This window comes from Eublepharis macularius, chromosome 17 (assembly GCF_028583425.1).
Source record: "Eublepharis macularius isolate TG4126 chromosome 17, MPM_Emac_v1.0, whole genome shotgun sequence".
Taxonomy (NCBI): Eukaryota; Metazoa; Chordata; class Lepidosauria; order Squamata; family Eublepharidae; genus Eublepharis; species Eublepharis macularius.
This window is the reverse complement of record NC_072806.1, coordinates 28,216,312-28,242,355: the sequence shown is the minus strand read 5'-3', so window position 1 is coordinate 28,242,355 and position 26,044 is coordinate 28,216,312. Positions and strand designations below refer to the sequence as shown.

Genomic DNA, 26,044 nt, shown 5'->3' with positions numbered 1-26,044 from the left:
CCTCTCATCATTGAGAAAGAACTGACCTCCCTACATATTTGGGCTGGTAAAGGACAAAAGAACCTCACTGTGTTCTCAGGCACCTTCAAGGCTAATACACAATTTTCCCTCTGCCTGTTTCAGGTCCTTGATGTGATTTCTAGCCAAAGCGTACCTCATGCATGCCTGGTGCCACAGAGGGTTTTCTCAGCCTTTGGCTGATGCCCCTTTGATGTGCCTGCCCCTTGGGTCTCCTCTAAGCTAGTGCTAACTGATCAGGGCAGACAAGTGCAGCCTACCAACCAGGGCCATCAGCCAGTTCAAGCAATCAAGCAATCTTAACCAATTCATTGTGGGAGTTTCACTGGGCCAGCATAATTTAAGGGAGAAGGGCACATTTCTCTGATCTGTGGTAAAGCAGACATGTTGTGGCGGATACATTCTTAAGAAAAGCATTCCCCACAGTGGGAGAAAGAGGGAATGCCTCTGCTAATATGGGACCTGACACCAGCAGCGGAAAAAAAAAAGATGTCACCCAATCAAATCAAGGTCTATCCACATCTAACCCTATCCGACATTAACCCGATTGACTACATCGTGCAGTCCACCCCCCATACCCCTTTCCTCCCATTTTCTTCCCCGACGGGCCCCTCTCTGGTAAGGGACAGATGCTTGCTCCCCTTTCCCATGAACGAGGAGCCTTGTACTCACTTGGGCTGCTGTCTTTGCCCAGAACTGGATGAAGGCTGAGACTGTGGCTGGGACTGTGTGGATTGGGGCGTAGTGTTGGCCTGAAGCTGATGATACTGAGGCGTTGTGATGGGCTGGCTGGGTGTTGTGTAAGAGTAACTGGGAGTCAACAGAGGGGTAGCCACTGGCTGCTGAGCCGGAGTTGTGAAGACCTGTGAAGGGAAGCACAATAGACCAGTTGAAATTGGCACTGAGAAACATCGAAGCGCACACCATGCTTCAGACTGCAGAATGCGACACTGCAGGGGGGGCAAAAGGGGCAGGTGGCTGTCCTGGCCCCTGTTGCCTTCCTGCATAAATTGCTAGAGGTGGCCATATCCCAGTTATGTATTAAGAGGAAAAAATGTATACATGAGATCAGGGCACGCCTACTATTATATTAGTGACAACGGAGCCTCAGAGTTTACTTTGGCTTAGTACATTTAAAACACGCTGGTGGACCATAAGGGAGGAGGAAGTCATGCCAGTCTGGGGTCAGCCACTTCTCTATGGAAGCAGAAATAAGTTTTGGGGGAATCTTCGCTTTCATGTAGTATGAAAGGCAAGTGTCTGGGTCTGACTGCTGTGAAGATGTCCTCGAAAGTGTAAATATCTCCTTCAAAGTGTGAAGGGAACACCTGGGAAAACTGAAGATGTCCAGGTGGAGGCTGAAGATTTCCAGTGGTCAAAGGAAGAGACTCCAGCAGCTTGAGTGCCCACTCGCAGCTGTGAAACCTCTCCCCTTTACTACCACACCAGAAATAAATTATGCAAGGTAAGTGAACATGCACAAGTGTTTGTTTTACATATTTTATGCCCAAGGGATCCTGTTGAACCTCTCGGAGGTGTCGCTCTAAGAATCCTGCTCTTGAAGGTCGTGCTCCTTGTGGCCACCCCTTCAGCACAGAGGGCTCTGGAGCGCAGCACCTTAATCTGCTAGAAAGGAGGGCCCACATTTCCTAAGAACAGTCTGTGGTTCTCAAAACCAATCCAACTTTCATCCCAGAAGCAAATGCTGCGCCACGCCGGGATCTTCGGCATCCTATGTTAGGCCCAACTTTCAGAGTTTTCTGATGATTTTAAGGTTCAGTTTCCGCTTGACAACCCAGATGTGGAAACAACTGAAATAGTAGCAACGTTTCCCTACAGCGCCATGGCTATACGCCCCGACAAGTAATGTCCTATATTGGTTTTGCTACACTGTTGTCCTGTTCCTATCTGTAATTTTAATCTTACTCTGTCTGGACTCGTTTCTGTATTTAAAATTTTATATTATATATATGCCAATAAAGGCTGGCTCGCGCTGCATTTCACAGAAACTAGGAACTCTTCCCTTCCTTCTAATCAAAACCAAAGCACCCCTGAGAGTAGGAACGGCATAAATTAGATGTTAAAAAGGCTCTCAAAGTAGACTGCAAGTGCACACAGCTCCCTTCAGAAGATCAGGTGCTCTTTTCATAGCCTACAGTTCCACTCCCACAGAGTAACGGTTTCAAAATTTACCATCATCAGATGGATCTTCATGGCCTATGACTCCTCCAGCTCGGTTGGGTTTAACCAGTAACTCCACCAGGGGAGCTTTCTTTCTCCGCTAACGCTCCTCTAGAGGATATGTGTACGGCCGCTAGCTGGCCATCTGCCGCTTCTTTTGTGAGGCATTCCAAGCTGAATTCCTCTGCTGAAGGTTCCTTGGGCAGACACCTACCTCGACACGTGCACCCCAACACTTCTTTGATGCCCCCCAGGAGAGCATAGTTTTTTAACAGCCCTCTCATGAACACCTTCCTCTAGCGATAAGGAATTTAACACTGGACACTCCCATGAGGGGTTTCTTCTTGTCAGTGTATTCTTCTTCAACCTCTTTTGTTGAAGACTACAGGGCTACAGATTCATAGATGGCTTCTTCCCAATTCTGTAGTTTTTTTCTTATTTAGCATATCGCTGGTCACTTTGTTCTATACCATCTACTTTACTGTCACCATCTTTTTTTAGTGTTGCACGCCCAGATACTTGACAAGCCATAAACGGAGGATCCACCTCCACAAGGAGATGGAAGACCTTGAATATTAATTTGTGTACGCCCTGCACGTAGGAGGCGTGTAAACCCTCAAGGATGCCTTCCAACTCACTGATGAGAAGAAATCCTCCTCATATTGAATAAGGGAGCTTATACTCTGAACATCTTGTTGGTCTCTAAGGTGCCACTGGAGTCATATTCTGCTGTTCTACTCCCAGGATCAACACACATTTTCAGGCAATAGGGTCCTGGGTGTGTGAAGCAAGACAGCTCTGGGCAGCAATCAGTTAAAATGCACAAGACCTGAACAGGCCACAAGGTACCTTCAGCTGTGTCAGGTTCTTAGCTAGTGGAGCTGTATGTGTGTGTGTGGCAGTGGGGGGGGGGGATATGGAGCTCTTTCACTCTCTTTCGCCTGCTGGGCGATTAGCAAGATCAGCCATCAAGTCCCACATGTAAGCTCAGCGAATTTTTCTCCTGCTAAGCCTTCGCCCTCCTTGGTAGCTTAACTAGACTCTCCCCCTACCTTGTAGCTCAAAACACATTCCAGAGCGTGGGGAACAGACCAGCCAGTTCCTGAAAGCTCCCCTTCTCATCTACTTTAAGGCTGACAGCTTGCAAACAGTCAACAGAGACATGTGGAAGGAAGAGGCTGGATAGACAGGGGCAAAGTAGCCCCTGACTGGGGCAAAGTAGCATGAAGAACAAATAGAGTGGTTTCTTCTCCAGCAGATGCTGCAATGCGGACAGGCACAAGTGCCTTGGAAAACAGGAGCTAGACACTTTCTGAGCTGGCTGGCTTATCAATGGCTAACTGTCCACAACAGCCTTCATAGGGAGAGGTTCTCTATCCCAAATTAGCAGATGCTGGGGACAATGGCTATTCCTCATCTTTTGGGGGCTCCATCTCCCATAAATAAGCTTAGCGATCTCATCAAATCTCTGGGACCCTTCTTTCCTGGAAATGCAACTTAGTCCAGGGCTCACAACAGAAATGAGATCATAGCGATAAGACTGGCAATGACCCAACCTCAAGTCTAGGCCGGAGTGTGTGTTCATGGATGAGACCAATTGGCAACACCCTGCAACGTTAGTGATCAGTGGCCCTCATTTTAGCCACTTACATGGTAAGCACTGCTCCCGCCACCGCTGCCTCCATAGCCATACTGACTGGAGGCCCATTGGGCAGGCGTGGCATTGGCATTCTGCCCCTGACCGGTCACAGCTGCGATGGCGCTGAACATCTGGGAGGTCATGTTCTGTGGAAGGGCATTTACTGCTCGGGTCAGATCTGCAAAACAGAAATGTACAGGGGCCCGTCAGCAGCAGTAACATACAAACAAATGTCTGCCCCAGGCAGGGAGGAGGAGATGCAACTCACCTGCCAGGTTAATGTTGGCAGGAGTAGCGTTGATCGAAGCTGGAGTCCTGGTCCTGCTGCTACTGCTAGGGGTGATTCCTGGATGGGTAGAGTTGGGGACAGAGATGAAACATTGAGTGTGTTCTGATAACTAGTATTATGCAAAAGGCCCTCTGTGAAAAATGCTACTTTTAAGAAAGTTCTTAACAGATACTAGGAGCCTCACAATATTAAAAGCTGAAAAAGCTGAAGAGATACACCAGACAGGGAAAGCCAAGCCAGCAAATATGCCTGCACTCTCTTTCTGTGTCTCATTTTGCTAAACTTATTCTACAATTTTACTTTAAAAATGTATTTATGTATCTTAAACACATACAAGGGTGATTAAGCAAGTAATCAGCAAGATTTATGCTGGTTTACATAATCCGTGGGAATGCAGGTCTCACTTGCTTAAAATAACAGCAGAACATAAAATAAGTAGCTTTCGAAAAAGAAACAGAAGGACAGAAAGCTGGTGAAGAAAAGGCTAGATGTTGCCTTAATTATTAACTTAGTTAAAAAGTTATAGCACAGCATAAGAAAATACAGAGATGAAAGCTGCCTTAAATGCAACAACATCCTATTTATATTTATTTATCGGCTTGAAATAGGGATCGCAATATATTAATCAGGGAGTTTACATAATAGACCAAATTCTCCTGAACCGCTATCTTCATGCTCCCAGAAAGCTGCAGGGCTCATTCTGACCGGTGTGAGCAAATGCATAGTTCCAAATCAGATTCATACAGCATACGAAGGACCCAGGTAAAATTACTGTGGGCTTAACAGGCAAGTACATACCCAGTAATTTCCTGGGTTAAAAAAAAAATCAGTATTTCTCCCACCAATATCATAAGGCAGAGCCTTTCTAGCTCAAATCCTCCCCTTTTTCCTTACACAGATAATTGACACTTGAAAGATTCATGAAAGAAGTCACACCAAACCACTCTCCCTCAGCGCCCACCCCTTGTAATCTTCTCCATAAGAAGACTGCACAGTACAAACCTTCTTTCACATATCTAAAGAAGCCGGCAGTGACTCAAAAAAGCTCATACTGAGATACATGCTGTAAGTCTTCAAGGTGCCTGGGGGCCTCCCCCTTCCCTAGTCACTGGCCACTGATAGTTACCTGGCACGGGGTCTTGGTAGTGGTCTTTGAACCACCGGAACAGCCCATTGACTGTGGGGAAGATGTGGTTACGGTACCGGAACCCTTCGGGTGTCACCGTCACGTACTCAATCCTGTGAAAAGAACACCCCACTCAACAACTCTGTTCAGTTGTACCTGCCAATCTGCCTAGGAGATGGTCTAAACACACAGCATGCAGCCAGCCGCCTTTGCCAAAGCCGGACAGTTCTGGACCTGGTCAGTGCCTGGATGGGAGTTCGCCTGTTCACCACCCCCGCTTCCACGACAGATGGAAATTGGAATATAAACATGACGAAGAAGAGCAGAAGCTCAAATACACAGCCAGGCAAACACAGTAGAAGCATCTGAACGGCCACCATCTTGCATGCCCAGAATCAGTGCAGGAGGACATCAAGATGCTAAGATACAGGAATATCAAGTATCTTTGCATGGCTAATAACCCAGAATAGATTGAAGTAGGAAGGAAGTGCCAAGTCTAACGTCATTTGCTTTCATTTGTACATTATGAGAGAGGGCCAAACACGCACATACAGCCAAGAACATAAGAAGGGTCCAGCTGGATCAGACCCCGGAGCCCATCTAACCCAGCATCTCATTTCACACAGTGACCCATCAGCTGCCCACACAGCCGACAAACGGGGCACAGAGGCCAAGGCCCTCCCCGACCTGCTGCCTCTCAGCACTACTATTCGGAGGTTTGCTATCCCTGTACATGGAGGCTCCCCTTCAGTAGCCATTGATGAACCTTCATGAATCTTTTAAAGCTGCCTATACTTGTGATCATGTTTATGTCCACTGGCAGAGAATTCCACAGGTCACTCATTGACTTCCTTTTGTCTGTTCTGAACCTATTTCCCCAACAACTTCATTGGGTGCCTCCGAGTTCTAGTATTAGGGGAGAGGGAGAAAAAGCCCCCACTATCCACTTTGTCCACTCCATGCATAATTTTATAAACTTCTATCACATCTGACTCCCCCGCCCCCTACTCTCACCAGTCATTCCCCAGCATTTTGCCATCGGAAAGGAGCTCCAACCCTTTAACAGACCCAGACTTTGGATGCTGGAGCAGTCAGATGCATGAAACTGAACAAGCTCCTGAAGCCAGCACACAGCTTGTCCATGTCAACTTTGCCGGCCTAACCGTAAAAGCCATCACAAAGGATCCTCCGTGCCTTTGACCACTTCTCCCCTTGCTCTGGCTTCATGGCTGGCCTAGTGTGCCAAGGACAAGAGCCTTCTGGCAATCCTGGGGGGAGGAGGAAGGTGTGAACAGGCGGTGAGGGCTTTGGGAATGAACTGGAAGTGTGACTTCTGAGTACTGCATGCTGTGAATTTGTCTTCAACTGTTTTACACTGCAATAAAGGGAATTGTTTTAGTGACTGTAGACATCCTTGGGCATATTCTTTTTTTTCTTGGAAAGTAGTATGCACAATTTGGAAAGAAACAGGAAAAAGGCACTCTGTTCACCCCAGTCCCTAAAATTGCCAGCAGCCCTCTTTCCATCTGTCCGTAACGGGTGCACACACCTAGGCTTCCCCCGTGGCTGGTACCCCAGGAGGAATTTGCCAGGGAGTTCTTTGCAGGCACAGATGAAGTATGGGATGAAGGTGGGCTTCTCCTTCTTCGTTTTGATCAGGAGCTCTTCCAGTTTCTAGGACACAGAAGGACAAGTAGAATCACAGATGGACATGACTGCTCAGAGTGAAACAACATACAGGGACACTCACTTCCCACAAACTGACAGCTCCCTGGAGAACTGGCAAGAGGGCAATTGGGCTCAGGGCACATCTTTGGACTTGTAATAAGACTAAGACAGCCCATTCCATCACTCTTTAATACAGGAACAGAATCATGGGAATAGCCTGTTGCAGGAAAAAAAATTGCATAGAACTGGGACCTTTTTATTCAAGCAGAAGCAAGTGCCCACTTCATCAGATGCAGCATGTGGTGAGTCCTCACTAGGCACACATTTATAAATGTGGTTATGAAAAAAAAATAAGTAGCAAACAGCAGGGTCAAGCGGCTGTGAAATGCAGGAAGTAGATGATGGAATGTAACTATCTAAAGCAACTATGCAAAATTCAAATTTAATCAAGAAAAGTAGAGAGATCATTTCGCTAGTTTTGCTTAACTAGATTAACATCTGTAGCAGCTCAGGAGTTCAAGGTTTTAGCAAGACAGTCAACACCTACAAGGATACCCCAAGTTCTTGTTCAGCCCGGGGCAGGAGAGGCTGAGTCAAACCTCTTGATAAAATCTAATTCAGCAGTTGCATGTCACAGCCTCCCGTGAAGGTTTTTTTTTGCTGGGGACAGGTGACTCGTCGATAACCAATAGGGTGCCCTGGGAGACTGACACATTCTCCAGCTGGTTTTGTATAATGCCACATTGATGTCATACTTGTGTCTATGTAGGGACTGACTCGTTTTTCCTATAGAGAGAGCAAGGCGGCATTACGAGCACATGACGGCATATATATCTAATTGGAGGATGGACTCAGGAGGGTACAGCTGAATATTATGTCACCTGATTGCAGATGGAGCAAAGCTGGCATCTGGGTTTCTTTCCTTGCAGGTCTTTGATTTCCTCAGTGTTAGAGTCCCAGACTGACTAAGAGAGCGATCTGGCTAAGCTAAGCTTGAAAAATAGCCGTTCCCGCTGCAGCAAATGCTCTCTGTGCTTCGAATTCTACAGGATTACATCCCATGCCTGCCTAGTGAAGACCCACTAACAGCCGTAGCTGAAGAAATGGACTCTAGTCCACAAAAGGTTATGTTGGACCTGAATTCCCAAAACAAATTGCCACCCAATTTCTCCAGGCCTGGTGCCAACCCTTCTATATGAGATCAGAACAGAATTGGGAGGCAATCGCTCCCTGCCCCCAGCAGGTGCAGACTTTCCTGCATAGATTAACTGCAGCTCACCTCCAGGCATCCCCTTAAACTCAGCTCACCTTCCTGTCTCCTCCGCTGCAATCCTGATAATACTTATGGCTGAGCAAATCTCTTGCAAAAGATGCCATCGGTTGGACATAGCGGGCAACTATTTCATCCAGGTCCTCAAACTCCTTTGAAGGAAAACAGGAAAATGTCAGAATCCCAGCCAAGCAAAACTCCCTTCTCCTCTTCCCACACTCTTGCAGTCAGATTACCTCTGTGTTGATCCACAGCGTGGCGCCCAGGCTGAAGGCATTCTCCTTGCCTTCCTCACGTACATCAACATGCTGGTAGATGTTGTCAGATACCTTCCAGGTGACCGTCAAGTGGTTCTCCCCTTTGCTGCTGGGGCGGATGATGACATCACCTTGGTCCATAGTCTCCATCATCTTCTCAGCCTGCTTGAAGTTGATGTTGTGGAAGGATGGGTGGGCGATTACCCGCTTGATGTACGCTGCAGGAAAGACACAAGCAGGCAGTTCTCATACACTCTTTCACTGCAGAGCCATGTGCCCCTTTCTTTTCCCAGTGGGGCACTGGAAGACTCACTCGTCCGCTGCTGCTTCCTCTTCAGCTCTTCCTCCAGTTTGTGATCAGCTGCCTCCGCATCAAAGTCATAGTACGTGTCTTTGGGCAGCTTCCACTCATTGTTCTTGTCCATCAAGTCCGAGGTTCGACAGGTTAAGTCAGCACTGAATTTCTCAATGTCTATCTTCATGATCCGGCAATGCACAGTCATCCCCACCTTGGCAGAACAGAAAGGAAGATATGGACAGAAGAAAAAACCACAGGGACACTGAAGAAGATGGGTAAATATCTAAACAGCACTAACAACGACAATGCAAGAGGAACCTTTCATTTCTATTATCCTGCCAGATCGCAAGGAAAATGTCCACTCCCCAGAAAGTAGCAAAATTCTCCTTAAAATAGAGACAAGCAGCTTACCAAGCGGACACAGGCACACCATGATTAAGAAACCACCTGGCTGAGGGCCATTTGTATTCACTATCTGTTGACTTAATATGTTCCAAGCTGAGACAGCTGAATATGAAGCAGAGTCCATCCCCAAACGGGCTTACCTTGACCCTTTCCTCGGGCCGCTTGACCACCTTGTCACTGAGAAACTTGGTTGGGATAAAGCCAGTTACCCCATTGTCCAGCCGAGTCTTCACCCCAATGGCCTGTCCGGGGCAGGAGCCACTGTCAAAGTGATTCCAGACCTGGAAAGGAGAGGAATGAAACCACACAAACCTAACAACCTCAAATAAAGGCAAGGATCAATAAGGGGACCATATTAGAGTCTTTCTTCCCCCCCCACAACACACACATTTCTTGGCTGCTTGCACTTCAGGTAGCTGAAAGGATGGAAAGATGGGAACTGCTGCTTTTGAAATGCCTCAGAAGAGGAAATAACAGAAAGCTGAGCATAGCACCCGAACTACCAGAGAATGCAACTTAAATTTTGTGCAGGTTAAGAGTGTCTATTTATATGTAGAGGTAGAGAGAGAAGCATGCTAACAACTCTGAACTTTGCTGAACATTTAACCCTTTCACCTTCCAGATTCAAGAAAGGAAGAGTACTCTCCAGACCAGAGCCAGGGCCCAGGAATCCAGGGGATCTAATCCCAGGCTGCAAGTGCATAACCTCACTCATCTCCTTACTAGGCATTCCATGCCAGAACAACAACATTTGGCACATCACAGTCACGCAGTTGAAATTTTGCAATCACGCAGGCTGTCATTTTTTTAAAAAATTCAAGAGCAGGGCCACGCCCCTCTGAAAATTTGTTCAGTGCCACATTTTCCGCAATGAGATGTACTGTGTAACAGTTGCTAAGAAGTCATTTTGAAGCTTAAAACCTTTTTTTCAGAATTGCAGTGTGTGATGTACAAAGTTCGCAGGAATGCAGGAGTAACTGATATCCAAACACAAGAAATTTCTAAATTTTCAGGCACTTCCACAGATCTCCTTTGTGCCAGCAGATGCAGTGTTTTATTGAGAACTTCAGAACTTTACAAGATCCATAAATTGAACCCCAAGCAAATGTTCGATAATCTCACCAAGGGAACCAGAAACATGCAACATGCCAGAGGCCAAGATCCCATGCCAGAGGTAGAGTCTCTCGAGGCAGGTAATGGATTGTCAGGCCATCCTGAGCGGGTATTGTTTCTGCAGGTACCCCCCCACCCCAAATAACCACAGTCTCTTAGCCAAAATTGTCCTGCAAGCTCCTGCCTGTGACAAACTCATGGTATAAGTCTGGGGAGAAAGGGGAAGGGCAAACATTCAGCTACCACTCTTCCCAATTCTCTCTCTCCCTCTTATTTTGAAATCCTGCCAATGGAATTTAGAGGCACCACCACCTACCCAGAGGCAAGCTTTGGCTCTATTAACGTTACCTCGCTGAGCTCAGGGAAGTTATCCTGCTGACAAAAGGGACACTGCCACAGGCCTGTCTCGTCATTCCTGATTGCTTGGTCATAGCTTTCTCCCTGGGGCCGCCGGTGGGCTATTCCTGTCACGTTGCAGATGATCAGCTTACCTGAAGGCAGATAACGATCAGAAATATGAACTCTAGGAAAGAAACCTAAACACAGGTCCCTGAGAAGGTGATGTGCCTTGTGCAGCTGGGCTGATAAGAGCCACAGGGTGATGTGGGAGTTCTGTAAGCCTGCTTCTGCAGCAACATGGAGGCATAGAAGAGTCCCGCATTAAGCATGCAGATGGCAAGCACCCTCCTGTCACACTTCCTCCTGCCGTTACATGAAGGCCTACCAATATAGAACGTCTCAGGAGTCTCCTTCGTCAACATGTTGAAGACCTCTTCAGAATTGGGGGAGCGGTATGGGCTCCGCAGGTCCTTGTAGCGGCAGCTTAGTTCAGCACGGATGTCATACAAGGTGATGTGTTTGTCTCCGTAACCCTGTGAGAAAGCCACAGTGAAACAAACTGCAAGCAACATGGCAAAGCCATGAATAAACCCACTCAACAGTAATTTCCAGTGACCTGTCTTTCCAGCTCTTCAGCAAAGGCATCAAGGTCCAGGTCCTTCAGACGCTCCGGGTTTTCCAGAATTTCTTCCAGGGCACCAGCGGGGTTGGCATCTTCTGCTGACTCATCATACTCCAAGGCATCGACAGCCATTTTCCTGGCCCATTCATAGGTTTCTGGGTGGACCCTGGACCCGTCCAAGACCTCAATGTAGGAATCCGTGCTATAGGCATGGAGGAACAGCTGGATTTGTAAATCAGCATACAAGACACTGTTGCTAGAAAATTTGATTTGCTGCAGCTCCTACTCTGTTACCAAAGCTTTGACCCTAACCAAAGGCTCCAGAGGAAATTTAACAGTCATGGGTAAGATAAACCATAAGATTAGTAAACCAATTCACAGAACAGAGAGGGAAAACAGTGCGGTCTCCCAAGGATCTGTGGCATTCAATTTGCTCATAAATGATTTGGAATTGAATGCGAGCAGTGAAGAGGTCATGGTACTGGAGGGCACCAAATTATTCAGGATGGTGAGAACCAAAGCAACTTGGGAAGAGCTCCAACAGAGTCTCTCCAAATTGGAGGAACAGGCAACAAAATGGTGAGGTTGTAAATGCAAATTGACACATGCTGGGGAATTCTGAGTATACGACGCCTGTGCAGTAATTATGCATATGCAGTAGATTTTGCATATACAATGATGAGGTCTGTGCTGGTGGTGACTAAGCAGGAAAGTGATCTTGAGATTACGGTATAGAGCTCAACGCAAATGTCAACTTACTTTGTGACAGTGGTGAAAAAGACCATTTCTATGATAGGATTACTAGGAAATCCTAAAAATAACATGGCCAGTATTGTAATACTCCTGTATAAATCTTATGTAAGTGGCTGAATTAAGAATGCAGTGTACATTTCTGATCGCCATATCTTAAACACAGTATCACAGAGTGGGAAAAGCAGCAGACAGGGTAACCCAAATAATCAAGGCACTGACATTTTCCATATGAAAAAGGTTAAGGAGTTTGGTGCTTTAGGCAGATTTATAAAGTTATGAATGAGATGGAAAATGTGGAGAGAGAACTTTTTTCTCCATGACCACTTGAGGACATTATATGACGCTGACAGGTAGTAACTCAGAACAGGATGGCTTAAGTTGGTTAATGTGAGGAGGGGCTGCCAGACCAGCTGCCTGCCATGGTTGGTCATTGCACCATTTGGGTGTTGCCAGTGGAGTACTTTAACTTTTGGCATTGAGCTCCTTCCCCAGGAGAGAAATGAGGAAATCTGACCACTTCCGAGTATTAACCTTCCTCTACCGCCTGTCACCAACCTGTCACCTAGAGAAGCAGTGTCTATCTTGATGAATCCAGCACAGTTAATGAAGACCTTTGGTCCCATGTGGCACATGGTGACTAGCTGGGTTCGGTTCTCCAGTCGCGTGTTGTTCTGCTTCAGGATCTGTGCGAGAGGGAGAGAGACACAGAGGGAACGCTCAGCAGATGCTAAAATCCTCCAGCCGCTGCAGGAATAGGGCTCCAGACCGTGCTGTTAACTGGATTCTAACAGAACGCAGTAATTCTTTCTTCTTATTGTGAACAGAATCTTAGGTCAGACTTTTAAAGGTACTGGGAGTTAGGAAGGTGTGAGCTGCAAAGGGCTGGAGAAACAAGTTGGGATATAAAGGGCAGGATAAAAGGTTTGTGCGCCACACATCCAGCACATAAACAAAAGCAAGGTACATCAGGATAGGTACGGATGTTACGATCAGCCACTTCAAGCGGCAGATTTTGCAAAATAACTGACAATATGTAGAGTTTGAGTTTAAACACTTGATGCTCTTTGGACAGCTTTGGGCTAGTCGCATGCCGTCTTGCTCACGAGCTGCTTGCGAGGTGCCACCTGAGCCCTCGGGAGGCAGGCTCTAGGAACAGCCCCCTTTGCCTTTTTACCTTGAGCAGGTGAGTACCCTTGCGTGGTCCCAGGCCACAGACGTACTGCAGGAGGGCCTGGCTGTGCGGGTGAGCAATGGCACGGTTGACATCCACTCCCACTTCATTCACGCGGTTGATGAATTCGCAGTACAAGGCATTCAGCAGGTCCTCTTTCACAACGTGCTCCTGGCCAAGTAGAGAAAGCTGTTATATACTGAACCATGCAAGGCAGGCTGTATCCTCAGGAGTAGCCTCATCCAACTGGGGCAGGATTCCCAGGAGGCCTCCCTGGCAAAAACAGGCCTTCTAAACGTCAGCAAAGTGGACTCGTCAAAAGTCCTGGGATGTATTTTTCTAAGAACAGAAGAAACAGCCCTGCCCCTTTCTCCCCTGCTCCCATCACCGCTGCATCTAGGTAATCCAAATTCTGCTTGAGAGTGAGGGAGAGAAAAACTGACTCCTATGTCCTATGTAAGCTACCAATATCAAATACTGTGCTTGCACAGGACAAACACAGCCTTTGCCCCTACAAAGCAAGATTACCTGCAAAGGATGGAGCTTGAGGCACAAGATGTCCTCATCAGAGCTGCAAACCTGGGCGAACTCGATCAGAGGATCCTGTATGCGTCGAGCAAGGGAGACAGCCTGGCGCAGGACAGGGGGGTAGTCCCGGAATTCATTCTGCAGGAGACCACAAGAGGAGAGTCAGCACAGGAGCTCCCGCTCTTGTCACTGATGCCTTCCATTTTGCTTCTGGCTTTTTGTTCTTTGGCACCAACGGCTAGAGGAATATACAGAGCAGCCCCCCTGAGCCCCTTCGACAAGGACCGGCTCCTGCTAGTGGATGCTCTCAGCGGATTTTGAGTAGACACTCAAAAACTGAACTGTGACTCACAAAAGGAAAGGTGGCATGCCCAACCTAGTGAAGGCACCATGAACACAAACTAGGAAGGCACAGCATGAAGCGACTCCCTTTTGCTAAGCTGAAGGCTGGCAACATGGAAATTAATCCAACCTGTTCCACTGGAAGAGGGGAGAGGTGATTGCAAAAGACATGGACACAGCATCAAGGGGCTACCTCTGACTTCTTGCTGTTCATGTAGAGAGTGGCCAGTTCATTGTCCACCAACTCCACTCCAATGGAGGAAAGCTGCTGCCCTTGCTCCAGTTCGTGGGCGATACGCTTCACATCCTCCATCAGCATCTGGGCATCCCTGAAGATGGCAGGGGATGGGGGAGGGAGAGAAGAGTAGGGCACAGTTGGGAAAATGGCACTCGATAGTGTATCTTCTACAACCTGCTCCCAGCACGGTGGCAATGGGGGGGGGGGGGTACTTGGTGGCTCCTTTTTATGCAAATGGCATCTTGCACTCAATGTGCTTGCTCACACACACACAGCTGTGCAGATTTTGGCTTGACTTGGTAGTCGGCAAAGCAAAGCTCTCTTACCTCCTGTTCCACAAAGGCAACATGAGGGAGTTACTGTGTTTCCTCTTCTTCTCCCCATGCTCTACTACTATACCTGTTGCCTTGAGGGTGGGGGTTGCACAGCAGGTGTAGCCATCACATGATACCAGTTCTGTATCCCAGCACAAGATGCAGCCTGGCACCATTTTGAAAGTGGCAACCTGTGCTTCGGAGATGTGTGTGTGTGTGGCTCTCTAAGAAGTCACTGCTTCTGTGGCAGTGCTAAAGGCAGCCATCACTTGCACACTCCGCCCCACTGACATGCCCTGGTACTCCCATCTCCTTGATCTCCAATTCCCAGCAAATTAAGTACTTCATGTCAGGCCTTAATCTCTATCCAGAGGAGAATGGTTACGCAACCCAGATTCACTGTGTCAGTGTCTGCAAGAGCTCAGTTTAACGGGGACTGCTAAGACTTCACAAAACATGGAGGGATCTGGGCCTTCTGTCCAACAGGAAACTAAAGGAAGCAGCGACAGACAAAACACTCAGTGCAGGGGACCATAAAAAGAGACCCATGTCCAGGGCCAGGGTGGCCGAGGAAACATGCCATTGCATAATCATACTCTAGAACAGTGTTTCAGAACCAGGGCTCTGCGGAACCCTGGAGTTGCGCAGGACATTGTAAGGGGTTCTTTGAGAAGTCATGAAACAAGTAAATATTTTGAAATATCACAAAACCCCCCAAATATCCCTTAAAATATTGCTGCTATTAAAGTTTATATTTAGCTGCATTGTGTCTGGGTACTTTTGGAAAACGCTGCTCTAGAAAACCTGGCCAATTTGGGGCATTCCTCTTGAAAATGTCTCTAAAGTAAAAAGGGCAAGTCCCTGTCAACTTCTATTGTCGGGAGGACTTACAAAATTATCATTTTGCGTGGAGAGCTCAGGAAAACTAATATAGAGTATTGTTCCAATATTTCAGGAACAACTTTTGAAGATAACAATATTTCAAATATTTCATGAAAACAATAAAAATGTCCTTCCTGATACAGAATTAAAACAATAATGTTGCAAGGTCACACGCACCCCCCCCCCCCCCCCCCCCGAGTCTTAACTGCTTCCTATATAGTGCTGTGCAATGTGAAAGAGACTGGGGAGGGGAACTACACGGGCTTCCAACGTTATCGACGTTACAAATGAAAAGAGTATGATTCTACACACTCAGCTTGAGGCAAGCACAGTCCAACAGAAGTCCAAGTGCATCAGCCAACTGCAACATGCGAAGTACGCTCTGGGGCAAAACATACACTTCATAAATGACATTAAGTGGAGAAGCAGCAACCGAGAGGGAGGAGAGCAACTCAAACCAAAGCATCTCTAACCTGTTTTCTCCTGCGATCGTCACCACGTGGGGTTTCTTGCCAAGTAGGAACTTTTTCAAGGATTCAATATCCTGGGACTAGAACAGAGAAAGGGCTCATTTTACAGAGAGAATGCCTCACATACTCTGGGCCTCCCTGAGAAAGCTCCTCCTTGGATGGACAGTCTTCCTTCCAGACCAGCAGTCACCTGGAAGCTTCCCAACCAGCCTCTTGGCAGAGGGCTTGTATGACCATCTGCCCCCCCCACATGAGTTACAGTCCAAGAGCAGGTCCTTGAAGAGGGAGAGATTTCGCTGCCCCATGCCAACAGACTCCACATCCAACCTTCCAAGTTAAAGCAGAGCCCTGAAGGAGAGTGGTGAGCCAAGAAAACCCTGTAGCCATCCTGGCTGAGCATTTATATGACTCAGAGTTGAAGATTTCTCCCTTCTTTTGCGGCAGGTCTCAAAGTTTCACAGCCTCCTCAGGACACAGCCTCCCTCCAACTTTCTATACCACAAACTAGTTGGAAATAGTATTAAAGCAGAGCAGAAGTTCTGGCGGGGCCTTGTAGGTACAGCCAAGGCATTTTTACTCCTCCCTAATCGAACAATTTAGTGCCTGAATTGGTAGAAGCCCTAAAGTGAGGAACAGCAGTACTTAAAGCCCTGGGAATGTCCTCTTAAAGGGGAGATTGGCAGGGGAAACAATTTAGCATGAAGAAAATCACAGGAGGCCATGTCCTTGGCCATCAGGGCTGCAGCAGCTCAACTCTATTTCCTAGTCAGCCCCTCTTCAAGGACTTGCTCTCCCTCAACAGACAGCACATGGACCTGCCAGTTCCCATTAAAACACTCCAAGGAAAGCTTTTCGTCCCTCGAGAGTCTGAAACCTTGATTAGAGGTCAACTGCACTACCAGTGTGGTTAGTTTTGCATTCTTTGCAAAAGCCCAGGTAGATTTTTCAGCTGTGAATTGGCAGGAGCGTCGTATATAAAAGGACACTGATGAAGACAGAGAAAGGAAGGAAGAGAAAGAGCTGGCTCCTGACAAAACTGGTAGGTGAGGAAACTGGCTTCCTGGGGGGAAGCAAGAAGAAAACGGAGCAGGTGGCTCCCTGCAAAAGGTTGGCAAGCCTCTATAACTGACTGGGAGGAGTTGCAGGTCACTGGGCTGGAATCGTGGATCTTCCCTATTTTTCCCTCCTCGTAGCAGTACCTCCTGACCCCTGGAAAGCTGATTCCCAGGGCTGTAGGACCTGTGTGGACTAACAAGCTATGCAGGTCAACAGGCCACAGGAAGAAAAAGAGAAGAGGATGAAATCACTCCCGCTACTGCTTGCATCAGCACAGGAGAACAGTTTCAGCCTCAACCCTCCTCACTGCAGACCCGCAACATGCATCACTGTAACTTTACATAGGTCCCAGAACTGTGGTAAACCAGCTTTCTTGGAGGACCCACATAGAGAGATCAGTTAAGATCTGCAACCACTAAGGCTTTCTACAGACAGAGCACTGGATCTAACTCTCCCGATGTCTTCTTCTGTGAGATTCTCCCCCCCAGATAACTGCTGTGTCACGTTCCCGTTCCCCGCCCTGCCACTCACTTTCTTCTCCCTTTCTTCTTCCCTCCAGGCATTCCTTCGCTTGGTGAAGTGGGGCAGCCGCAGGAAGTCCGTGACCTCACCTTCCCCATTCACCAGGGCACAAAACACAGGGTGGTCTCTGAAAAAAAACACAACACAAGAGTTGCTTTGTTGGACTGGAGATGGCCAGAAAAGCACTCCGGACCCAGCACTGCCGCCAAGTACCTTGCCGAGGAGAACGCAATGCCCAGCACTCGAATGCCTTTACTCTGGTTCTCGTCCATGAAGTCATCATCTTCCTCCACCTGCTGGTCAGGGCGGTAAGGGGCCACTTTGAGCCAGTTGTTCAGCTTCCGGCTGCAAGCCTAAGCAAAAGGGGTGGGGGAAGAGGGGGAGAAAAGAGGCTCCGTCACTCTCCCCTGCAAAGCAAGGCAGCCCCCGGACTGCGAACGGAAGCAAAGGGATGACTGCTAAGAAGAAATGGCATCACAGTGTTCCCCTCCTGCCATCTTAGCTTTTAGCTTCATTCTGCAGGGCCATCCCAGCAACAACAGCTCCCAATTCTGTAACCAGCAAATCAAACCCAACCTGTCAGCATGAATCTGCTTTGCATGACTTTATCTTGCATATGAGATTCATGTTTTCAAAGATCTAAAGAGGTGGGTTTTTAAAAAAAAAAATAGAGAGAAGAAATGGTAAATGGGGAACAGGTAGCAAGGCAAGAAGTGATTTCAGGGCACAGGAGTCCCTCCCACCCAGCCAGCCAAGCGCATGTACCATGACTCTTCTTGGAAAGCCACCTGGGCTGCTGACTCCTGCTGGAAGCTGCCCCTCCGCATTCAGCCCCCTTCTCCTGTAAGTGTCGCTCACCTTAATGACAAACTCTTTGGCTTCTACCAGCAGCTTGTTCTTCAGTTCTTTGGCCATCTGAGTATAGAGGAACTGGTTGAGTGCCCGCTCAATGGCCAAGGTGCGCTGCCGGTTCCATTCCTGCACTTGGTGGCTGAACTCGTCCCTATAGTAGAACTGCTTAATCTCTTCGAAATACGTCTGGTCACTACCATAGCTGAAAGGGAAGGTTGAGGCTCAGGCTAACTCTCTGCAAGGTTTGGACACGTGGCTGAGAAGTGCCCATTATCACCCCTTGCCAAACGAGGGCAGGAGAAATGCAAGATAAAAACCAGGGCCAGTGTCCTCAATCTGGGAGAATTTCTCCAAATGGGGCAGGATCTTTTCAAAACACAATGACACCCCCCCACACACACACACACGCAGCAAACCAACCCAGCACCTCATAGTATTGGCCTTAAGGACAACAGCTTATTCAGGATTGAATGGACTAACATCCAAGCTAGCTGCAAACATTATAAACCTAGATAGCAATGAACAAAGAAGAGAAAGCAGGCGTGTCACAAAAACATGGGAGCTCAGAACCAGCAGCGCCAGTTTCCTAGAAAAACCTGAGTTCGAATGTTTTTCATTACCCTAATACAAAGTGATCCGAAGCATACTCCAAGCAATGAATACTTGAACTAAATTATTTGATTAAAGTAAAAAAATTAACCAAGCATGGTTTAAATGTTATATTTCAATTTTTTAGGTAGAAATCATTTTTATTGAAATAATATTTGCAAACATTTAAACACTAATCCAAGTATGACTATTTTGGAACACCACTGGTTACCGTTTTGTTACGAGTCCTTCCTTCATAGTTAACTCTTGTATTCATGTTCTTTAAAGTGTGTTATTGTTATCACTAGTCTTAAACATGGATATTAAAAAGCACCTCCCCGAATGAGCTAAGAGCTCTGAATAACGTTCATTAACTCAAAATGTTTCCATATGTCTAAGTATCTTGGTTCCAGAGGAATATACAATGCTGTTTAAAGCAGATTTCTCCCAGCAGGAGCCTGTGCAAACACAGACCAACTGATTGCCCTCTGGGTCATGCAACTGAACTCAGAGTAAATCACCTAATGAAGTATAGATCCAGAGGAGTTAACTGTGTTAGTCTGTAGTTGCAAAACAGTAAAAAGTACTGGACTTTTTACTAATGAAGTATAGATGACGAGATCAGATAAAGCTTTCCAGAATGAGGAATTCACAGTGGGGTACCCCCCCCCCGCCCAGAAGCAGACTCACCCCTCAACACCTTTCATGTCAATGCAGAGGTCTATGGTCAGAAGCCCCTCCTCTTCAGCCAGGCACATCTTCAAGAACTGCTCATCCCGCAGCTCCTTGACAGGCTTGTTCTTCAGGTACTTGAAGGAGTAAGCGTAGTGGGCCTCATCCACATCCTGCCATTGGGGAAGAGGAGCAGGATTAGGGGGGAGGACAGCTCAGCTCTACCTGCAAGAGCCCATGGGGGCCAGATACCCAGCCCAGACATTTCTCCCCCTCCTTGGTACATTCCGTTCCAGCCCTGGTGCCTTCCTCCGGACTGCCAAACATGCCTTGCTGCTCTTTCTCCAGCAAAGGGCAAACTCCAAGAGCCAGACCAGAATTTGCTGGTGGAGTTTGTTTGTGGGGCTGTGTATTGTCATTCTCTCATCAGAATAAACTAAAAATATGTCCTTATTTACTCCATTTATACACCACCTTTCCACCCCACAATGGGGACCCAAAATAGCCTACATCGTACTCCTGTCCTCCCTTTTAGCCATCTAAACTTCCTGGAGCTTGCTTGGAGGCCGCACTCAGACCAAAAATAGGTTCTGCCGCATTTTGCATCCCACTCTTCCTGTAAGGAGCTCAGGGTGGCATATGTACTTCTTTTCCTTAGTTTATCTTCTCAACCCTGCAAGGTTGGCATGATCTGAACCCAGCACTCCCCACTCCTCATGCTGAGTTCATATTTCTCTCTGAGGCCGGATCCAATTACTTCAAATAAATGGATGCAGTTGCCGAGTTCTACGCCCACCCAGGGTCCAATGGCATCCAACACGCATGCCAAGTGTTGCCTAGGCCTTGTTACCTTCTTGCCTTTCTTGGTAGGGGAGATGTTGATCTTGGCCCTTTCCTGGAAGGTCTGACGCAGAACCTGCCGGACCAGAGGTTCTCGGGCAATCTGCAGAGCAACCATGTAGCAGGCGCCTTCCAGCACAGCCTCTGGAGTGGGGAATTGACTGCAGAGGCAAACCCATGTGAGTGCGGCATGCAGGGCACCACCTACCAGACAGAGTCCCTGCAAAACCTCCCTTTCCCCATCAAGCTCTTTTACCTGCACACGTAATCCTTGGCCAGCTCCAGCGGCTCTGCCGGGAACTGTTCTGTTTCATGGCGCTGGTAACTGTCACGCAGATTCTCACCAAATTGCTCCGGTGTCAGACCAAACTTTTTAGCGAGGCCATCTAAAGGACACATGCACAGGAAGTATGTACTTAGGGCATTTCAGTTCCAGTGTTATGTCAGGCCAGTACCTGCCTGAGGTCGCAAGTCCAGCAAGACAGTCGGAGGGACAAGAAGGCAGCTTATCCATACCCCACAAGGCTGGGGTATGGATAAGCTCCCCAGATCAGCTCCCCAAAAGACCCAAAACAGAACCACAGCGACCAAATACACCTCTCCAAGGAGGCAAGAGAAAACAACCATTCTCGATTGCTCAGATCCAGTGCTACAGTTTAGTATCAAACTTGCCGAATGGAGCCTCAAAAGAATGTCCATTTTTTAAAGTTTCTAGCCCTCTTGGCAGCAAAGATGCGCTTGAAAGCATGTGAACAATGCAAACTAAAAAGCACAGAAGCCAGAGTTGGAAAAGATTTCAAATTGCGAGGGCTGGGCTTCAGTGCCCCGCACATCTCATTGCCCACTTTTTAGGAACAGCAAAATTAGAAATAAGGAAAAGCATCAGTAAAAGCTTTAGAATAAACTTTGCAAGGTAAGAGAAGTTATGCAGTATTTTAAAATATGGATAGCAAAAATTCAATGTTCTGCAACACGAACTTTGGATTGTCCACACTGAATCTCCTTGCCCCCCATTTTTAAAAACTTGTTTACTTTTGAATTTGAAATCGTAACAGGAGCTATGGATCTTGTGCCTTACTAATCAGCTAGAAAGTGAGGTCTTCCAATTAAGTTTGTCCACAGTAGATTGTTATACAGTACACTTTTAAATAAACATAATCTATTGGTTGTTGTGGATTTTCCGGGCTGTATAGCCATGGTCTTGGCATTGTAGTTCCTGACGTTTTGCCAGCAGCTGTGGCTGGCATCTTCAGAGGTGTAGCATCAAAAGACAGAGATCTCTCAATGCCTCAACAACCATCGTTCTCCGGCCGTGAAAGCCTTCGACAATATATAATCTATTGCTTTTCATTTTAGTTTGTAGAGATTGTTTTAAATTCAGATGGCCTTATAACACTCACTGATTTTTGCATGTGGCGCTGAGCACATCACTTCTCCCCCACCCACACCAGAGAAAAGTAGGGAGTCACTAGCCCATCCTTCCCTGATGCACTTGCAGCAGAAGCAAAACTGACAGAGTGTGAAAGCAACTTTTTGCAAGCCCAGGTCTGCCAATAATGAGACCCATACACTGCAAAAGTACAGCAGCTTCGCTCATCTGAACAGGGCCTTTGGAAGGTGCCACCTTGTACATGGGCAAAATCAACAGCTGGCCGTACATGTGCATTCTCTGTGGCGGCCCCTACTGTAAGGATCATGCCAAGACACATTTCCAAAAGTCTCTACAGGATTTGCAAAGCTTTATTAAATGAGTCTAGTATCATAATCTGGTCTTTGCCCAGAATAAGGCACTACAACAGCATACACAAATAATTCCTCCCAGGCTAGTATTCCCCCCCCCCACTTCCTCCTGGGAACTATGTATACAAGGCCGTGAAGCCTCCAAGGCCACAGAGACTCCTTTCCCAGCGCTTGGAGCAGTTTCTTATAGAACAACTTACCTGAAGAGATCAGGTCATTCTCTTGACTTTCTGCAAACTATGCAAAACTGAATCATTCAAGAGGGTTTTTTACTCAATTAGCAGGGCTGTAACGTAGGGAAGTATAGATGTATCACTAAAGAGATGTATCAGTAAAGGGATAAGGACTATGGACTTTACTACTAAGTACTGTCTGTTGCTGTAAGTATGATCCTACTGGGTAGTTTCTATGTTGTTTAATATGTCAGTCTTAGAATTGCTTATGCTCTACTTCAACACTTCTTCAAGTCTGTCTTGGATATCTACTGGTTTAAATCCTTGCAAATTTGCATTTATATACCCCATTACATTATTTATAGAAATATCCTTGAAACTGACTGTACTGACTCACACTGTGCAATCCGCCTTGAGTCTCAGTGAGAAAAGTGGACCATAAATAGTGCAAGCGAGCAAACAAACAAAGTAGTTACCTAGACCAGCTGTTTGGCAGATGGTATACATATCCCGGCGAGATGCCTGCTTGAGTTCAGGCCCCTTTTGCTCATCATCCTCTGCATCCTCTCCTTCCCCTGGAAAAGCAGGAGAAGACAGATGTCAACACACATCGCAGGTATGGAAAAGCTGAGAAGCCAGTCACATTAGAACAAAGTGCCAAAGGAAAGGGGAAATCAATCTTCTTGTATTATTCTTCGCAAGCAAATCCATGCTTAAAATTTCATTGCTGGCGGGACACTAAGGTTTGGTTCCCAAAAGTAGAATTACACAGTAATGTGGTAGAAGAGACATCAGGAGACAGAATGGGAAGACTGCCAGTGGAAAACCATACTTTGGGATGCACCCTTCTGTTCAAAGCCCCTGCAAAGAGAGAACCAGCTCAGCATGCAAAAAAGAGGAGCAGAACCTTCTCCCATGTGAAGGGTGGAAAGAGAAGAATGAAAATTAAGGGCCTAGCAAAGGGCACCTGCAAAGTCTCTCACAGCCCGCTGTGCTGTCCTTGATTCTGCCCAGCCTCCAGGGGAGTATAAAGGAAGGGGACACATCACACGTGCTTTTAAAACTTAGCCACCTACAGTAAACAACAGTTTAATGCCAACCTTCCTCCTCTTCTCCATCCTCCCGGATACGCTTGTTCTTCTTGCGGTTGGCTTTGGCTGCATTTTGCATCTTGGGGATGTCTCGGCCGTAGTAAAGCAGGAAGTGGTTGTACACATCTTTAAGTTCATCCATGGATTGCACGTCCTTCAGCCTACAGGACATAAAGCAGCCATGTTATGGGACATACTCATATCTCCCATCTCATCCATTTATGAAGTAACTTTCAAAAGCAGTTAATTAAAATACAATCAGTAAGCATAACTAAACACATATACAATACCTAAAAGAGGGATATTATTGATACTTACAACATTTTCACAGCCACAAACAACTTTCAGCTGCCCAATAGAAGATAAAACACCACAGATAACATACAAATATCAGCCAGTAAACACCCTCTAATAGGAGCTAGTTTACGCAGCTTGTGTATGTCTTGGGGCACCAAAGATTTTGCTCTGCAGATCACTCAAGCAGACCTTTCTGAACACAGCCACAGCCAAAAAAGCTCAATACCTGTCTGTACCTCGTGATAAGGCAGCACAGGTAGGAGCAAAACACAGTCAAGAGAAAAAACTATTCAGATGGGATAGATACAAGGACAACGTATCAGCCAGCTCCAGTTATAATAGCATGTGAGGAAGGGGGTGGGATACTGTACCTCTCCATATCAGTGGTGTCCAGGGCCCGTATTCCATCTGCCAGAGGCTTGTCTGGATCAGCAGAGATCTGCTCATACTGGTAGGCCTGCATTTTCTCAAACAGACGGGTCAGATTCTGCTTACGGATCTTCAATTGGGTCCACTAGAACAAGGAAGCAGAAAAAAAACCATTTATTTTGACCTCTCTGCCTTCCTTTCCAACAACAAAGCATGAGAACAGGAAATGAACTGGGAATTCCAAAAGGTTCCAAGTACAAGCTCAGGAATGTGGGCTATTTGCCTACAGTGAACTGAATTCCTCCTGAATGGAAAAGACAAGTGAATACTACTGGTGGGCTGGAAGGGATAAAGAGATGGATCCTCTGACAGCCATGCCCACAAGGAGCGCACACTCAAGTTGTGACATGGCCTGTCTCCTGTACATCCCAGCTATTAACTGAGTAGCAAAGGAAGGGTGGCTGGCTTCCCCCACCACAAGAAACTCCTCTATTGCATACTTGCAACAGGGACAATTTCTCTTTGCTAACTTAAAGAACATAAATAATAACATTAATAACATTTGATTTATGTACTGTCCTTCAGGACAACTTAATGCCACACTCAAGAGCGGTTTACAAAGCATGTTATTATCCTCATGACAATCACCCTGTGAGGTGGGTGGGGCTGAGAGAGCTCTGAGAGAGCTGTGACTGACCCAAGGTCACCCAGCTGGCTTCAAGCAGAGGAGTGGGGAATCAAACCCAGTTCTCCAGATTAGAGTCCTGCCACTCTTAACCACTGCATCAAACTGGCTCTAAAAGAAAGCACAAAGCCCCTCAGACCTAGGGATTGGCTTTTGAAGGCAAGACATTTGCAATATTCTCCATCCATCTGTTAACCATTCAGGGACAATCAAATACGTGAATCTAATATGGCTTATGTTTTCCCACTGACATCACTTCTGCTCCTTCCTCCCCAAAAAATCCCTTCAGCACTTTGGGCCAAGCATTTCTGGGAATGCAGCTGATCCTTTTTCAACATGACATAGTTGAGTTTTCTTGTGTAAGCAGCCTCTTTTTAATAATAACCTTAATTTTTTAAAAACTCTTCAAAGAGCTAAGACTGATGGATGGAGGAGCAGAGTACATCTCCATCCTTTCCCCTAAGTTACACTCTACAACCTACTCCCCACAAAGGGCGGTAGCCTTACCCTTTCTCCACTCTTTACAGTAACCTTCATTTCCCCTGCCACTGGGCTGATGCCAGCAGCCCCTTGCAGCAGGAAGGATGGGCACTAGCCCCTCACCATTCCAGATGCAGGCGATGCTTAGATGGAGCCAGCAAAGGCACTCACTGCTGAGGAGCTGCTGGCATGGAACACTGATTTGCAGCTGAGAGTTAGCATTTGGCAGTACATGACCCAAAAGCCACATATTGTGCACACATGGAGTAATGGAAGGTCCCATGGCTGAGGAATCTGGCACTCTCTGCCCAATCTACCTCACAGAGTTGTTGTAAGGATAAAATGAATGAGAATGATGGAAGCTGCATTGGCTCCCCATTGGGGAGAAAAGAGGAGTATACATCCAGTAAATAAATAAGCAGTCTGTCTCACAAAATGGAAAGGCCTGAACAGCCTGCAGCAAGCAGTTTTAGGCTGCAGTCACAGTCTTAGATGCTGTTGCTGGAGTGACTGAAGAGTGTGCAGAAAGGTGGATGTACTGAACCATGCCCAGTGAACTCTAAGGAAGACATCCACAACCCTCTGCTTTTTTAAAGAGGAATGCCATCTCTGTGGTACAAGGGTGAGGTTCCAATCAACTGAAGCCTTTATGTGATTCTGAAAGAGACCACCCACTGCCTTTTAAAAGAGGAGTTCCCACTGCTCCTTGCTTCAGCTCCTTTCTCAGGTGTGTTGGGTGCAATTAACCTGTAACCA

At 46.9% G+C, this 26,044-nt stretch overlaps 1 protein-coding gene across 1 annotated transcript in view; it reads right to left on the bottom strand.

Moving 5' to 3' along the window:
• Positions 1-26,044, bottom strand: part of SUPT6H (SPT6 homolog, histone chaperone and transcription elongation factor) — a 41,141-nt gene that overhangs the window by 4,106 nt on the left and 10,991 nt on the right. The window contains exons 11-36 of the mRNA XM_055001032.1: positions 24,126-24,268; positions 23,467-23,618; positions 22,843-22,941; positions 20,710-20,839; positions 20,464-20,614; positions 19,632-19,786; positions 18,360-18,555; positions 17,715-17,854; positions 17,511-17,628; positions 15,927-16,003; positions 14,213-14,348; positions 13,678-13,815; positions 13,153-13,320; positions 12,534-12,661; positions 11,220-11,427; positions 10,989-11,136; positions 10,613-10,755; positions 9,292-9,432; positions 8,762-8,957; positions 8,428-8,666; positions 8,230-8,343; positions 6,803-6,927; positions 5,254-5,366; positions 4,107-4,184; positions 3,850-4,016; positions 691-881 (exon numbers count right to left, since the gene is read on the bottom strand). Coding sequence (XP_054857007.1) covers positions 691-881; positions 3,850-4,016; positions 4,107-4,184; positions 5,254-5,366; positions 6,803-6,927; positions 8,230-8,343; positions 8,428-8,666; positions 8,762-8,957; positions 9,292-9,432; positions 10,613-10,755; positions 10,989-11,136; positions 11,220-11,427; positions 12,534-12,661; positions 13,153-13,320; positions 13,678-13,815; positions 14,213-14,348; positions 15,927-16,003; positions 17,511-17,628; positions 17,715-17,854; positions 18,360-18,555; positions 19,632-19,786; positions 20,464-20,614; positions 20,710-20,839; positions 22,843-22,941; positions 23,467-23,618; positions 24,126-24,268 — 3,794 coding nt within the window. The remainder of the gene's footprint in view (positions 1-690; positions 882-3,849; positions 4,017-4,106; positions 4,185-5,253; positions 5,367-6,802; positions 6,928-8,229; positions 8,344-8,427; positions 8,667-8,761; positions 8,958-9,291; positions 9,433-10,612; positions 10,756-10,988; positions 11,137-11,219; positions 11,428-12,533; positions 12,662-13,152; positions 13,321-13,677; positions 13,816-14,212; positions 14,349-15,926; positions 16,004-17,510; positions 17,629-17,714; positions 17,855-18,359; positions 18,556-19,631; positions 19,787-20,463; positions 20,615-20,709; positions 20,840-22,842; positions 22,942-23,466; positions 23,619-24,125; positions 24,269-26,044) is intronic.